The sequence below is a fragment of the Vombatus ursinus genome, unplaced genomic scaffold, assembly GCF_900497805.2.
Source record: "Vombatus ursinus unplaced genomic scaffold, bare-nosed wombat genome assembly UNPS02011916.1, whole genome shotgun sequence".
In the NCBI taxonomy this organism is placed as follows: domain Eukaryota; kingdom Metazoa; phylum Chordata; class Mammalia; order Diprotodontia; family Vombatidae; genus Vombatus; species Vombatus ursinus.
In genome coordinates, this window is record NW_020951694.1 from 2,553,747 (window position 1) to 2,571,576 (window position 17,830).

The 17,830-nt window shown below is 35.3% G+C and overlaps 1 protein-coding gene across 1 annotated transcript in view; it reads right to left on the minus strand.

The window, feature by feature from the left end:
* MYH10 (myosin heavy chain 10) overlaps positions 1-17,830 on the minus strand; it is a 201,397-nt gene that overhangs the window by 152,870 nt on the left and 30,697 nt on the right. The window contains exon 3 of the mRNA XM_027857033.1: positions 11,790-11,946. Within this exon, the coding sequence (XP_027712834.1) occupies positions 11,790-11,946 (157 nt within the window). The remainder of the gene's footprint in view (positions 1-11,789; positions 11,947-17,830) is intronic.

Consider the following 17,830-nt stretch of genomic DNA (forward strand, 5'->3'; position numbering starts at 1 on the left):
TTTTTTTCAAAGAATGGGTTCTTATCTCAGAAGCTGAGGTCTTTGGGTTTATCAAATAATAGATTACTGTAGTCATTGACTACTGTGTCTTGCATATTTAACCTATTCCACTGATCCACCACTCCATTTCTTAGCCAGTACCAAGCAGTTTTGATGACTGCTGCTTTATGATACAATTTAAGATCTGGAATGACTAAGTCACCTTCCCCTGCCAAAAAAATTTTAAATTACATATTCTCTAGTCTTAATTTTAAAAGCAGATCTGAGTTAAATGTTTTATGTTTTTCTTCCCAAAAAAATTAACATGGTGTTTTCTTTTGTTGTACTCAAGTTTACTACAAGTCACAAGGATAGTAACAACTGACATACAGGGCATTTCAAGCTTTCATTCATCATGTTATCTCATTTTTTAAAGTTATCTAGGCATCATATCTAACTTTCTGAGCGATTTCTCAAGTATCATCTATGGACCCAATGTAATGGCAAGAGTCAGAAAAAGATTCTAGAATATAACCTAGTCTACCAAAGCCTTCAAGGGATGTTTATCACATATACCTAGGACGGGTCTGAAATCAAATCAGCAAAGAATGGATGAGTATGTGATACTTGAACACCCATGCCCACTGTCAAAGTAAACTTAACCACGGTAATCACAGGGAAAGTGTGTAGTAAAAATGACTTAAGGTCCCACAACCTCAAGCAAACAATGTAACACAATGGATAGAAAACCAGAGGAACTAATAGATTTTTCTGGCTTAAACAAAGACGTCTCCCCTAGGAGATGGCGTAGATAGCAGCGACAGTGATTTTATTTCCTTAAGTACTTACTGAGCATCAACATTTGTCGGACATTATATAGGAAATGCCTCCAAAGTAGGATAAAATACAGTCTCTGCCACCCTGAAGCTCATAACTAAATATATTAGGACTCTGGGGAAAGAAAAAAAACAGTGTGACCTACAGTAACTAAGGAAGATTTTATAGAAGATTTTAAAGAAGACTATGGGCGATTTGGATAGGGAGGTAGAGATAATAGCATTCTAGGTGAGGACAACTATATAATGAAAGCTATGAGATTAAGCATATGGTATTCAGGGAACATAGTCTGGCTGAAATCAAGATAGTAATGAAAAATAAGGCTGGATTTGTACAACAGTGCCCAATTATAGAAAGTTAATGTCACACTCACTCAACATGGATATAATAGAGTCATGCTGGCTTTTTTCTTTACACCTTCACCAAAGTTCATATAAATCAACATTAAATAGTCCATTTGAGGACTATTGTCCTCAAAAAGTAGACATTACCACAAACTGACACTCCAACAAAACTCCAAGAGATTATTCTATTTCCTCTGTTGGACTTGTACAGAATGTTGTTTTGAAATAAGTGTTATAACTAATGAGCTTGGAATTTTTGTTGTTAAAAGTGATTTTGATCTACTGGATTTTGCTCTGTGTACTGATTTACACAACCATAACCATAACTATCCTTAATTCATTTCATGCCCTAAGCTATACCTTTTTGATTTAAAAAGATTGCCTTCTCTTTAAAATAAAATCAATCATTCATTGAGTGCTTACCATGTGCCTAGCATCAGGCTGCAAATAAGATGCAGTCACAGAAATATATATTTTTCCTATTTCATACCCATTTAATATAACTATAAATAATAAATTATATTTACACATAATATTGATACACAATAGATTAGTTTAATTAAAATTTTGTAAGCATGACTACAGAAGTATTCTCCCAATGTGATAGAACATATGTTATTGTAATATCAGTACCACTAAGACCAAAAACATGGAAAAAATACTTAACTGGAAAGGAGTACTGAACCTCTAAGTTAGCTTTGCCATTAACTGTACTACTGGACAAGTTTCATTTATCATCTCTCAGACTTACTTCCCACATCTTTAAAATTAAAAAATGGATGAGACTGTCATTACAGTTCCTTCTAGATCTGAGACTCCACAAACTTTATGGATCCTCCACTCTTGGCATACCAAAAAACACAAGGCCAATTATTTCCTCTTAATAACTATCCAGGAGATATCTTAATCTAGGAAATTATCACTTCGTTTAGGTCAAACATTTACTGACTTCCTTTCATGTGCAAGATATTATGCCAACTACATATCCTACTCAAAGGATAAGAGGAACACAAAAAATTAGCAACATCCTGTTAAAAAATATAGACAAAATCTCTGTAAACAGTCAATGCTTCCAAAAAAGCAAATCTGCCTTCAAAAGGACAAAACACTTTTAACCAGTGAGAATATTCTAAACAATGATGTACAGAATAGTTGTATCACAAGTTTATGATTGCCAAGTGAATAACACAATCACTCAAAGTACTTCAAAAACTGTTTACAAAATATTGTGAACAGTGCCAATATCACAGTAAACATATAACCTACGAAATAACAACTTTGAAAGGTACAGCACTAAATTAGATCTACAATTCTGGTGTTAGTATTAGTATATGAAGGTTTTAAAGTCATTTGACTTGAGGAGGGTGGATCTTAGATGGCAGAGTAGCAGGAAGAAGTACAGCAAGCTTCCCACAAAAAATTCCTCAAGCAGATCTTGAAAATGTACCACACTGAATCCTGATGAGGAAATCCAACAAAAAGTCACAGGCAGTCATTTTTCCCATCTCTGTAAACGCATGGTTCAGAGCACACCTATCACAGCAACGGAACACTAGGTGTAGAACAGGTCTCAGTTCTAACTTCTAGCCCATTCTGAAGTTTGAAGAGAAATGACCTGGGCAGGAATACCAGACCAAAGGAAGGTTACGCTTCTATCACTCAACCATAGCAGAAAAGAGATTTCAGGGCTTTAACTGCTGTGCCTTAATTTAAATGCTCAACTGACAACAAATATTAAGACACACCTAATTAGGAAAGCACAAGAAAAGTCACAAGACACAGAACATTCAATATCTCAGATGTATATTTACATGTAAATATTAATACACAACTTTTTATGTATTCATTGACTCATGTCAATGGAGAAACAATATGGTGAGCTGAAATAGGCTAGAGCCTATTTCCAATGACGGCTTCTGCACAAGAAGTGACAGTGGAACTTGTTTTTTCTGACTGAACCTAATTTTGTTGGTCTACGCAGGGATTCTTAAACTTTTTCCACTCTTTCCCCCTTCTGCGCTTCTTAAACTGTGGTTTGCAAGCCCACCCACAGTGAATTTCAGGTGAGGAAACACTGTCTACCAACATACAATCTTCAATTGTTCTGCAACTTACTGCACTAATCTATGAGTCCACATTTGCTACCCTGCTGTGCTCCTCTCCACTTTATCATGCAATCTATTCTCTCCCCCTCCTCTCCACTTTTCAACTTTTTTATGTATTGTCTCCCCATTAGACTGTGGGCTCCTTGAGAGCGGGACCTGTCTTTTGCCTTTTTTTCTACTCTCACCAGTTTAGCACAGTGCCTGAACATACCGTAGTTTTTTAATATTTATTGATTGATGAAATCACAAATCCATTTAAGTATGTTTAAATTGTTTTTTAGATGAATAAAGCATATTAATTTACTTTCTCTAATATAAACAGTGAAACACTCCACTGAACAGAAACACAAAAGAAACAAGAACCCTAAATATGTTGGATACTTAGTGTCTAAAGTAACTGATATAAGTTCTTTTTCTAATTCAAGAGTTGACTATCTTCACTTCTACTTACAACTTCTAGTTTAATTTGTTTCTAATAGTATTCCATCTACAGCAGAATAATTTCAGGGTCTAACACTTGTACTTTTGTTGATGCTGTTAATTTTCAATAACAATAAAAAACAAAAAAACCCTCCCAAGACATCTATACAACTAGCCTCCTGACCAGGCTCCCAACTTCCTCGCCCTGAAACATACCTACCTCCCCTTGCTTAATCTTGCTCTGAGGTGGCCTTTAAGGAGTCTTACAGGACACAACTGCCACCACCTGAAACGAAGTCATTGCAGAGATGACCTTGAAGAGTCTTAAATCATCACCTTCCTTTAAATGACCCCTCTTTATCCACCAATGCTCTGCATTTACACTTATTCCCAATGTTAGCATACTTCCCTCTCCATCCCTATGATACTATACATCTGCTAAGAACAAATTCATTTCCCCAAACTCAGCTGTCCTCTCCCTTATTCCTAACCACCTCAATCCCATCCCTCCAATGTCCCACTAAAGAGCTTCCTGAACCTCAAGAGTGTCTGCTAAGTAACTAATAGACTTCCTCTCATTTAAAACAGTAGTCTCTCCCTCTTTGCATATTTTGTCACTCTATGAGACCTGACTTGGCCACCCTTTCCAGAACCTTCAGCTTTAAGGCCACATGCAGTCTTTTAACTGAGTCCAAGTTGTACAGAATAAATCCTTTTATTAAGGGGATTTCTTCTGTCAAATTCTATCAAAGAAATCATAAGCAAAAACCTTTCAGATCTGTTGGAACCAGAGTACAGAATAAAAATAGGAACAAGTCCTGATACCTTCTGAAAGAAATCCCAAACTGCAAAACACCAAAGCAGGTACTAACTTTATAGTAAGTAGTCTTCCTCCCCCCCCTCCCCATTCCTCTAGCCTACTTCCTGATGTTAAAAGTGGTTAGACTTGACATGTGAGCCAGGCTTTGTGCACTGGGATCTTCTATTCTTACTGTTTCTGTATACTGATTCTTCTGATTTTTTTTATTTTTTGCTTTTTGGTGAGGCAATCAGGGTTAAGTGACTTGCCCAGAGTCACACAGCTAATTAAGTGTCAAGTATCTGAGGTCACATTTGAACTCACATTCTCCTGACTCCAAGGCTGGAGTTCTATCCACTGAGCCACCTAGATGCTGTCTCTTGATGCTTCCACTGATTTTTTTTTTTTTGGCTGTATGATTTCTTAAAATACGATATCTAAGTTTCTTGTTTGGTCCCTTTCCTTCATTTGTTTACATTTTCTTCTATTTTTTCCAATCTTTTGACTTAGTTCTAATTTCTTCGTGTCTTATAAAGTCACTGAGTTCTGACTGCTCTGCTTTTTTTAAGGGATTCTGCTACAATTATTCTAAGCTATTTAAATAAATGCCTTTCCAATTTTTTTTCCTGCTAGAGTTTGATTTCTTTTTTTTTTATTATTTTATTTTATTATTTATTTTCAGTTCATTCCTTCCAGCCTTGTGGTACTTATTGCCAAGTCATTTTTTACTCTGAGGTTCTACGTATAGGTGCTGTAGAATTGTTCTCTTCTTTTGGTTTACTTCTTGGACTTGTCTCAAACCATAGCTTACAGACCAATGATAAAAATCATTTGTTTCTCCTTCCACTATGGCCATCCAAATGTTCCCCTCCAAGTCTACGGCACTCAAATGAATAAATGTTCCCATATGAAATGCTATCCTATCCTCTAGACATTCTATTTCTTTTGAATAAAATGTAACAAACTTTCAGTAAAAATGGTAGAAACAGTCTGATGAAGCCCAGTTTTCCAGAAAAACACCCCAGTTAAAGATGCACAAAGGCAAAAGATGAAGCAGATTCAATAAAACTAAAGGAAAACACCAGTAAGCTCCTCCATCTAGTTTGGGGCTCCACAAGATGACTGGAATTCTATAGAAGCTCTGATCATAGATACAACAGGAAGGCCTGAAACCATGTGATTTCCAGTAAAATGAACCCTGAAGCCAACATGGTTGAGTCAGAACCTGAAAGCTATAGCAGGGGGCAAAACCAACTCCTAGGAGGTGGCTGCGTGAGGAGATGGAGTCAGGGCAGGGGCACCCTAGCAACACGAAAGCCCCTCACAGACTTCCAAGAGACTGAAGCTTCTAGAACATCGCTGCCCAAGAAAAATGAGACTGGTCAAAAGCTCACAGAAGAGCTATCACTGGGATACCAAAATACAGCACACTCTTCAATAATTTATGATCACAGCGGAAGATAAAGGAGATGAAGATGGGTAAAAAAAACACTTAAGAAGCCTTTTATTCCAGGATTCTAAGGCCAGGACCCAAATTAGTCCAATATCCAATATCCAGTCTGGTTTCTAAGGACTACATCAAGGACCAGCTGCTCCATCCAAGAGTTTGGAGCGAGCACAGTCTGACAAAGGCTCAAAGTCTGAAGGCAGGAACTAAGGCTGGGGACATCAATAAACAGAATTCCTAATGCAACTAAGAAGTCCTGTGAGTGAAGATAAACCTAGGAAAAAAGATAGTAACTCCATAATAAAAACAAATGGAGCCTCACAAAAATGAATGAATTGTCCACAGGGGCTCAAAGAGTAGACACTAGAAATGAAATGAATTAAAAAAGGAAATCAGGGCTTAAACAGCTAAAAACTTTCTCCTGAAAGTCAATGAAGGGTGAAGTTACAAGGCTGAGTTTAGACTCACAGAGCATCAGAGAGTATTAAACCTATATCATCTAGACTAAGTGTTAAAAACAGAATTAAAATCAATTTTCAATTTTATACCTGGGAGGTAAGGGCTATTATTACCCCCATTTTATAGAAAGGAAACTGAGGCAAACAAAGAGGATATGAGTTGCCCAGGGTCACATATCTAATAAGTGTCTCATTCCTATAAAAATTGTAACCAGTAAAAGGAATCTGGAAAAGCTATTCAGGGGTAGCTAGGTGGCATAGAGCACTGGCCCTGGAGTCAGGAGGATCTGAGTTCAAACCCAGTTTCAGACACTTAACACTTACTAGCTATGTGACCCTGGGCAAGTCACTTAACCCCAATTCCTCACAAAAACAAAACAAAACTTCTGAAGAAGTTATTCAAACTTAAACAGAGACCAAACAATCTTAAAGAATGCATTGGTCAAAGAACGAATTATAGAAATGATCACTGATTTTTGTCCTAGTAAATGATTAACAATGAAACAACATACCAAAACTTTTGTTTTTGTCATTAGAGAAAAGGATTGGGTTTTTTTTTTAATCTCTAAAACTTTCCTCAATAAAATAACTCAACAAATTAGGAATGCAACTAAAAATACTAGAATGACAACAGATGAAAAATCCCCAAACATAAAAAAGAAATTGTTAAAATCAAGGAAGAGAAACAAAATGGGGGGAGGGGGACACTGAAGTGATAAAACTAGCTTTTTTGAAAAAATTAATAAAAATAAACTTACCTATTTGATGAGAATAAAACCAAATTACCAAATTAAAAAGGAAAAAGGAAAACTAAAGACAGATGAAAAGAAACTCTGATGAGAGAAATATGGTCCTAATTAGCAAAACCAAGGAAAGTTTAGTCAGAGAAAGAAAACCACCAAAGATATCCACTGTTACCACTATTGATGCATATAGTTCTGGGAAAGCAGTAAGGAAAGAAGAAATTGAATGGATAAATATAAGCAAAGGAGAAACAAAATTATCACTTTTTGCAGATGATATGATAGCTTAAAGAAGCTCAGAGATTTAACTGAAGAGCTAGCTGAAAATATAATTTAAGAAGTTATAAAAAGTATTTACTGTAGATTAAAGCATACTTTTTCACCTTTTAATTTTTCTTGTTTTTTCTGCAACATAGCTAATATGGAAATGTTTTACATGACTTCACACATATAATCATATTGTTTGATTTCTCAAGGGGGAGGGGAAGGGTAGGAAGGAGAGAATTTGAAACTTAAAAATTTTTTTAAACGAATGTTAAAATTATTAATATAACCAGGAAATATTTAATAAAATAAAAATATATTTTTAAAAATAAGTTAAAACAAAAATAAAAAATAAAATGAACTCACAAGTCAACCTTTATGCTCAATACTATAAGCCAGGAGAAAAAGATAGAAAAGGAAATTCCATTCAATATATCTATGAAATGTGTAAACTACTTGGGAGGATAACCAACAAGTAAAACATACTCAGAACTTATTTGAAAATTACAAAATATCCATTACAGAAATAAAGATGTTTAAATAATTGGAAAGGTATTAACTTCTTTTTTTTTTCTTTTTTTTTTTTGCTTTTTGGTGAGGCAATTGGGGTTAAGTGACTTGCCCAGGGTCACACAGCTAGTAAGTGTGAAGTGTCTGCAGCTGGTTTTGAACTCAGGTCCTCCTGACCCCAAGGCCAGAGCTCTATCTACTGCGCCACCCAGCTGCCCCAAAGATATTAACTTCTTATTGTTCAGGCACTGACAATTTAAAATAACAATATGAACAGACAGTTTTCCAATGAAGAAATCAAACCAATTTATAGAAATGAAAAAATGCCCTAAATCATTACTGATTAAAGAAATACAAATTAAAACAACCTTGAGATATCATTTTATACCTATCAGGCTGGCTAAAATGCCTGAAGGGGAAAGCAATGAATATTGGAGATGTGGAAAAACTGGGAACCTAATTCACTGCTGGTGGAACTGTACACTGACCCAACTATTTTGGAGAGCAATCTGGAATTATGCCCAAAGAGTTATTAAACTATGTAAGTTAATTTACTTATTTTGTGTACTTGCATACAAACTACCAATGGGTTACTTTCTAGACACACAAAAAAATTCATCTGTAGTAAATTTAGAAGAGGACATGGACAACACTCACACAACAAGATGAACAGCCAGCAGCCTTGTAGGGAATTCCCAAACTGATGACATCACAGATCATTTTTAATATTTTTCACCAAATCAAATTTCTCCACTGACATATTAGAAACTAAAATCAGTTTTATACCACCTAGCTGCCCCTGAATTTCACTTTCCTCTTTTACTCCCTAGCTAGCAATCAGCAATTAGGTCTAAACAGTTTCTTTCAAAGATATCTTGCTTAATTTAAAAAAAAACCAAACCAACAAGGAATTCCAACAGCCTAGCAAATTCAATCATAAAAGAAGGAGATTTAGAGAAATAGGAACTCTCAGAGCTACCTAATCTAAACTCTTCACTTTATAGGTAAAGAAAATGAGGCTAAGGAAATTGAATGACTTGATTGAGATCACATAAAAAATTTCAACAAAACTAATCAACAGAGGTTTTACTTTCCATAATGTTCTACACCCATAGCCCCCAACCTCTACAAAGAAATAAGGGGAAGTTACTGTAATGATTCCCAGTACTCTCCACAAACCACTAAAAGTTTTTCCATATCTCCTCCAATATTCGTTGCTTTCCCCTTCAGTCATTTTAGTTTAGAAAGAATTGAAACTGGTAAAGCTCAAAAATCCCTGACAGAGAAGCTGCATCTGAAAACATGTCTCTTTCTTCATTAAGCTTGTCACCTCTCTATCAGGAAGTGAGTAGCATGTTTCATCTTCATTCTTTTGGACTTGCGCTATAACACTGCATTCTAAAGTCTTTCAAAGTTGTTCTCTAAAATGTTACTGTATAAACTATTCTCCTAGTTCTGCTCACTTTGTTCTGTATCAGTTCATAAAGGACTTCTTAGTTTCCTTTGAAATTGTCCATTTCACCATTTCTTACGGCACAATGATATTCCAATACCTTCATATGTAACACTGTATTTAGCCATTTCCCAATAGGAGGACAGCTCCTTGGTTTCCAATTTTTGGCTATCACAAAAAGAGATGCTATAAATATTTGTCTATATTTAGATTCTTTTTCCAGTTACTAGTAATTTAGAGTATTTTTTTCAAATTATTGTTGATAGCTTTGATTTCTTCCTTTGAAGCCTGCTTCAATTTAAAAGACCACTTGAATTGCATGATTGTAAAAAAATGGGGCAGTTAGGTATCTCAGGGGACCACTCAGCCGCCTGAAGTGAAGAATTCAAATCACCATTGAAGAAGACTGAAAAACAACAACATTTTAGAGTAAGCTAATAGGATGGTTTTTAGTTATTCACAGAACCTTGAAAAAAGATAATCACAGACAACCATGCCTTCTCTGCCTATTAATAGAAGCTTCAAGAGTACTACTTCCTATATGCATCAATTTGTACTTAAAAACAGAATGCATTTACAAATAAAAAAGAAATTAAAGAAAACAACAAATATAATGACCCACAATTTACAATTCCTTTAAGTATTCATTAGGGAAACCACAGGAATCCCTACTTAAATTCAAACAGCCACTCTTTTCCAAATTTAGCCAATCAAGTCCCTTAATCTCTCTCTGCTATAGTTTCCTCAACTATAAAATGGAGGTAATAATTGCACCTATCTCCCAAAGTTGTTGTGAGGACCAAATGAGATAATATTTGTGATGTGCTTAACATAGTACCTGGCACATATTTGTTATTATTTTTCAGTCCTTTCATTCATATCCCATTCTTCATGACCTCATTTGTGGTTTTCTTGGCAGATAGTGGAATGGTTTGACATTTCCTTCTCCAGCTCATCTTACAGATAATGAACTGAGGCAGAGTTAAGTGACTTGCCCAGGGTGACACAGTTAATTAGGGTCAGCACACCTACCTGAGCAGCCTAGCATATAGCAGGTACTTAATTGCTTGTTCCCTTTTAACAACTGATTTTATTAAATACTAATTAAAGTGCCATAAGGGTGAGAAACATAAAAATGATATGGGGTTCACATAGCCTACTGGTTCTAGACCCTAAAAACATGAAAGACTAGAGTTCCATTATAGTCTGGCACTTATGGAGAAGGAAGAATACATCACCATAAATTAAAATAAGGCAAACTGTATTTGTTGTTATAAGAAGGTCTTTTATTTTGGATTGGAGGGAGACTGGAAGGTAATGATACTAAAAAAAGAAGAAAAGAAAATCAAGAAATCATTTTAAAAAAGAAACAGAAGTGAGCAAAAGGTTCAAAAGAGGACATGAACAAACATGGAAGCATTCAAAGTATTTCACATTACATTTTAAATAGACCAAAAAAAAAAAGACCAAGCTATTATGCAGTGAAGATTGTTTCACATGCAGTTTTCTTTTTTTAATAGAGGAACTTTCATGTTTGTTGATGTCATTCAAGCTCATAATAACAAAAAAGGAAATTTAAATTAAAAAATATAAGGTAGGAGGCAATATATCCTGTAATCCAAAAAAAAAAAAAAAAAGAGTTACCATGGGGAATTATATTATTTAAATTTATTTAAATTCCACTTTCTCAAATAAAGAAAAAAAAAACACAAAGAGAACATGGCATGGCATATGAAAAACTGACCTTGAAAGTCACTAAGCCCTAAATTCAAGTCCTACCTCTGACATATACCTGCTCTGTGATCCCAGGGGCAAGTCAACTAACCTCTCATTGCCCCCAGACAACTAAAACAAAGGAGCAGAAGAATCACTGTTCTGCATTAGCAGAGGCAGTTTCTTCAAGGAAGAGTTTCCTGAACCACAAGATCACAAGTCTGAAACAAAGGCACACAAATCACCACTGCATTCTAATTTCCAATGCTTGCCCTTAAACAGTCATTAGTTATCAAATCTACTTCATCCTTTCCTAAGTAATCCAACTCAGGAGAAAAGATATTGATTAGTCTTGCTTCTTCCTGCCACAAGGACTCAAAATCACAGATGGCTTTTCCTGCCCCATGAGATGGTATCTATACTTTCCCTGAAAAATCTTGATCTTAATATAATTTAACTTAGTCAATAATGGCTAACCTATGAAAGATTATAAACATGAAAGCACTGTAAAAAAGTTTACATGCTATACAAACAAGAGAATTAAAAATGAGCTAAAATGAAAAACATAAATTTCACAAAACAAAGCCTCAAAAGTAACAAAAGAGCATTTATCTGCTGCCTATACGTAAAGGTCAATGTTTCTACCCCTTGTCTGGGCAGAATTTAATTTATATCTAAGGTGTGAATAACAAACTTAGTACTTTAATATCCACTTACCTTGAAGCATACATCTATAAGCAGATTCAGATATAGCATAGATGTGGGGGGGCATCTCATGACGTTTCTTCCCTCTGTACATTTCAATAATATTTTCAGAGTAAATTGGAAGATTCTTGTAAGGATTTATGACTACACAGAATAGTCCAGAGTAGGTCTAGGTCAAAAAACAAAAATAAAAATTTAATAGATGGAAAAAATGCCCTTGATCAAAACACCTTATTTCTTAGCCAAATATAGTTTAACATTATACTCAACATAACTGAAGTATACACTTCCAATACACAAACAAGAAAAAAGGGGAAAGTGATTAGAAAAGATACAATAAACTTCCATTTTAATTGTTCTTACAATGACTACACATAATTTTTTTTTTTTACTGGATTAGAAGGTCAACAAAAAAATAGTAAGGAAATTGTTAGGTTCAAGTGTGTCATAGTAAGAGTAGTAGGGGAAGAAGCCAGAACAGAGATATTCTGAAGAATAAAATAGCACTTGACAACATGTTACTGGGAGATAACAGAGATGTGGAGAGAGCAAAATCAACGGAGAGGCGAATCAGATGACCACTGATGTTCCTTCAAACTCTCTAGTTTTAAGACCCAGAGAAAAAGCATTCCACAATCTTGAACCACAGTGACTAGAGATGAAGAAGTTAAAGAGAACTCTGATCTGCAAGGAAAAAGGCTCTGTTTGGGGCATATTTAAACTGTGGTTTTCATAGGACATCAAATGGAAATATCTAGCAAGCAACTAGAAGAAAAATGCAAAACTAATTCTGAGACGAAAGGACCATAAGAAGTGAGAAATAAAGCCACAAGAATAGATCAAGTCTCAAGTAGGGTAAAGAGGAAGAACAGGGAAGGGAGCAAAGCAACACGTAAAGGACAAATGTTACAGTCTCAAGGCCAAGAGGAGCACTACCACACCAGAGTATGAAAAGAAAAACTCTCAGAGGCATAGTTTCTGGATAATTAATAATCAATTTATTAATTAGGATGGCTGGCAATCAATAAATTGATGATTAGTGGTTTCCCTCAGTAACCAAAGACTCCCAATGGAGACCCTGAGAGCCTTAAATATCCTTCTAAAAGGGAATGCCCTGGACAAGTGAAAATCAACCCTGATTAGCAGACATTTAATGAGGAAATGGGCTAGAAGTCTTCAGCTCCTCCTGCTGAGATCACAAGGTTCATCACAAGACTCTGCTGCCTCCAGCTATCTGGACAGGGGAATCCATCTCCATCCAGACCTTTCTGGCTGATTTTTCTCCTTCATGAGGTGGGTCACCCTAAACTCTAATAGAGGTGTTAGAGGTGTTGAGGTTTAGGGGTTCTGGAACCCCCAAATCACAACATGCGGGTCCTGCCCAAAAGAATTTGACCCAAGCCTTCTTTCAGTCAAAGACAAAGTTTATTAGAACATCTGTCACACTGGGCAGACTGAGCTTGATTGTAAGAATCTGAGCATCTTAATGGAGACAAGATGGACCTTATATACAGAAAGACTGTGGGAGGGATCTAGGAGTGGCCAAGTAGTTTGGGGTGACTGGAGGAGGGGTCTAAGGAGGATCTGGATGAGAGTGGCCAAGTAGTCTATGAGATAACAGAACTCCAGGGACCTGGACCACTTGCCAAGGGAGAATGGAGCCTAGATAGGATTAAGGGTGGTAATTGGCCAGGGCCAAAGGGAGGTAAGATAATGGAGGGCTAGGCTAGGTTAAGGGTAACAGAATTGGGAGCTTGGGTGTAGCCACAATGAAAGGCCAGTTGATGGGATTATAGCCTCAGGGGAACACCACAGATTTGGCCATGTGGGAAAGTCCAGGGTTTTTCCTTTCTGGGGTCCATATCCCATCCTCATCATTGCAGTACAAGGACAGGGGCTCCTTTCCCCAGGGAAAGGTCTCACCCAGACTGGATTCTGAATATAAGCAAAACAAAATTTAGGGTGGGCTCCATCCAGCCCAACACTGAAAAGCATTTGCCTTGAGGGCTAACTTACTTAATTTAAATATTATTGGACTACCTGAAAACCATGATCAAAAAAAGAGCCTGGACAACATCTTTCATCTTTCAAGAAATTATCAAGGAAAACTGCCCCAATATCCTAGAACCAGAGGGTAAAATGGTCATTGAAAGAATTCACTGATCACCTCCTAAAAGAGATCCCAAAATGAAAACTCCCAGGAATATTGTGACCAAATTCCAGAATTATCAGGTCAAGGAGAAAATACTGCAAGCAGCTAGAAAGAAACAATTTAAATTGTAGAGCCACAATCAAGATTACACAGGACTTAGTAGCTTCTACATTAAAGGATCAGAGGGCTTGGAATATGATATTCCAGAAGACAAACAAACTTGGATTACAATCAACAATCAACTACCCAGCAATATTAAGCATAATCTTTTAGGGGAAAAGATGGACATTCAACGAAATAGGGAACTTTCAATCATTCCTGATGAAAAGACCAGAGCTGAACAGAAAACTCAATCTTCAAATACAAGAATCAAGAGTAGCATAAAAAGGTAAGCAGGAAAGGAAAAAAAACCCATGTCATTCAATAAGGTTAAACTGTTTACATTTCTACACAGGGCAGTTAGAATGGGTATACATATACAGAGGGTGTAGGTATAAGGAAACTTTGATGTGATGATATAAAAAAAATTAAGGGGTTAAAAAAAAAGACTGTACTGGAAGAAGAGGAAAGGGATAGGCAGAATAGGGTGAATTACATCACATGAAGAGGTGCAAAAGAACTATTTACAGTAGACGGAAAGAAGGGAGGGATTGGGCATTGTCTGAACCTTACTCTCATGGGATTTTGCTCAAAGAGGAAATAACATTTGGGTATAGAAATCTATCTTACCCTATAGGGAAGTAGGAGAAGAAAGGGGAAAGAAAAGGGAGGGGGTAGACAGAAGGGATGGCAGAAGTAGTAGGGAAAAGGGAAAAGAAAAGGGAGGAGGGCTGATAGCAAGGAGGGCAGATTGAAGGAGTCAGTGGTCAGAAGCAAAACACAGGTGAGGATGGAAAGAGTGAAAGGAGAGAGAAAAGTATAAATAGAGGGGAAAATAGGATGGAGATAAAGATAACTGTACACAGTTATGTGAATGGGATGAACTCTTCCATGAAACGGAAGTGGATAGCATAGCAGATTAAAAACCATAATCCTACAATACATTGTTTATAAGAAATACATTTAAAGCAGACAGATACACACAGAGTAAAGATAAAAGGCTGGAGCAGAATATTTTATGCTTCAGCTTAAGTAAAAAAAAGCAGGGGTAGCAATTCTGATCTCAGACAAAGCAAAAGCAAAAATAGATCTAATTAAATGAGATAAGGAAGGAAACCACATCTTGCTAAAAGGTAACACAGACAATGAAATAATATCAATACTAAACTTATGCACCAAGTAGTACAGCATCCAGATTCTTAGGAGAAGTTAAGTGAGTTACAGAGAGAAACTGTAAAACTATACTAGTGGGGAACCTCAACTTCCCTCTCAAAAATAGATAAATCATAAACAAGAAAGAAGTTAAAGAGGTGAATAGAATTTTAGAAAAGATAGACCTCTGGAGAAAACTGAATGGGGATAGAAAAGAATATACTTTTTTCTCAGTAGTACATGGTACCTAAACAGAGAGTGAACTAGGGCATAAAAACCTCACAATCAAATGCAGAAAGGCAGAAATATTAAATGCATCCTCTTCAGATCATGACACATGTACATGTGTCCAAACTACATGTAATAAAAGGCCATGGAAAGAAAGACTAAACATTTATTGGAAGCTAAATAACCTAATCCTCAAAAATGAATGGGTCAAACAACAACTCGGAAACAATCAATAATTTCATCAAAGAGAATGACAATAATGAGACAACATACCAAAACTTATGGAATGCAGCCAAAGCAGTTCTTATGGGAAATTTTATGTCTCTAAATGCTTACATGAATAAAATAGAGAAAGAGGAGATCAATGAATTGGGCAAGCTAGAAAAAGAACAAATTAAAAATCCCCAGTTAAATACCAAATTAGAAATTCTAAAAAAATCAAAGGAGAGATTAATAAAATTGAAATTAAGAAAACTATTGAACTAATAAATAAAACCAAAAGATAGTTTTATGAAAAACAAACAATAAAATAGATAAACCTTTGGTTAATTTGATTTGAAAAAAGAAAACCAAATTACCAGTATCAAAAATGAAAAGAGTAAAATTCACCACCAATGAAGGGGAAGTTAAAATAATTAGGAGTTATTTTGCCCAACTGTATGCCAATAAATCTGGCAATCTAAGTGAAATGGATGAATATTTAAAAAAATATAAATTGCCCAGATTAACAGAAGAGGAAATAAAATACTTAAATAACTCCATTTCAGAAAAAGAAATTGAGCAGGCCATCAATGAACTCTCTAAGAAAAAATCCCCAGGGCCTAATGGATTTAAAAGTGAATTCTACCAAACATTTAAAAGAACAATTAATTGTAATACTATATAAACTATCTAGAAAAAAAGGCTAAGAAGGAGTCCTACCAAATTGTTTTTAATGATAGAAATACAGTGCTGATACCTAAACCAGGAAGAGCCAAAACAGAAAAAGAAAATTATAGACCAATTTCCCTAATGAATATTAATGCAAAAATTTTAAATAAAATATTAGCAGAAAAGATTACAGCAATTTGTCACCATGATAATACAGTACAACCAGATGGGATTTATAACAGGAATGCAGGGCTGGTTCAATTTTAGGAAAAGTGTAAGCATAATTGACTGTATCAATAACAAAACTAACAGAATATGATTATCTCAATAGATGCAGAAAAAGCTTTTGACAAAATACAGCAGCCATTCCTGTTAAAAACACTAGAGAACACAGGAATAAATGGAGTTTTCCCTAAAATGATAAGTAGCATCTATTTAAAATCAGCAAGCATCATAAGTAATAAGGATAAGCTAGAAGTTTCCCCAATAACATCAGGGGTGAAATAAGGATGTCCATTATCACCACTGTTATTCAATCTAGATACTAGATACTAGATACAATACTAGAAATGTTAGCTTTAGCAATAAGAGAGAAAAAAGAAATTGAAGAAATTAGAATAGGTAATAAGGAAACAAAGCTGTCACTCTTTGCAGATGATATGCTGGTATGCTTAGAGAATCCTAGAGAATCAACTGAAAAACTACTTGAAACACTTAACAACTTTAACAAAGTTGCAGGATATAAAATAAATCCACATAAATCACTGGCATTTCTATATATTACTAAGCCCAAAAGCAAGAGAAAGAGAAATTCCATGTAAAATAGCTGTAAACAATATAAAATATTAGAAAGTCTACCTGACAAGACAAACCCAGGAACTATAGGAACACAATTAGAAAACACTTTTCACACACATAAATTGGAAAAATTGGAAAAATATCAGTTGCTCATTGGTAGGCTGATCTAATATAACAAAAATGACAACTCTACCTAAATTAATTTACTTATTCAGTGCCATATCAAATTACCAAAAAATTATTTTATAGAGCTAGAAAAAATAATAACAAAATTCATCTGGATGAACAAAGGGTCAAGAATATCAAAGGAATAAATAAAAAAAAAAATGCAAAGGAAGGTGGCCTAGCTATACTAGATCTAAAATTATATTATGAAACAGCAATCATCAAAACTATTTGGTAATGATTTATCAACAGATACAGAAAAAGCTACTGACAAAATATTACATTGATTCTGTTTTAAAATACTTTTTAAAAGCATAGGGTTAAATAGCCTTTTCCTTAATATGGTAAGTAGAATCTATCTAAAAGCAAGAGCCAGCATTACATGTAATGGGAATAAACTAGAGGTTGAGAGAAATGTTTATTAATAATCAATAATTAATATTAGGCTTCAAGGTTTTTTCCTCTGTTTATTTCCTCATTCAAAGCCCAGTCCTTGTGAAGGATAGGGGCTGCATTGGCCTAACCCTACACTAACATTCTTCTCAATCTTGAGCAGGACCCTACCCAATTGGGAGGGCTTATTTCAGAT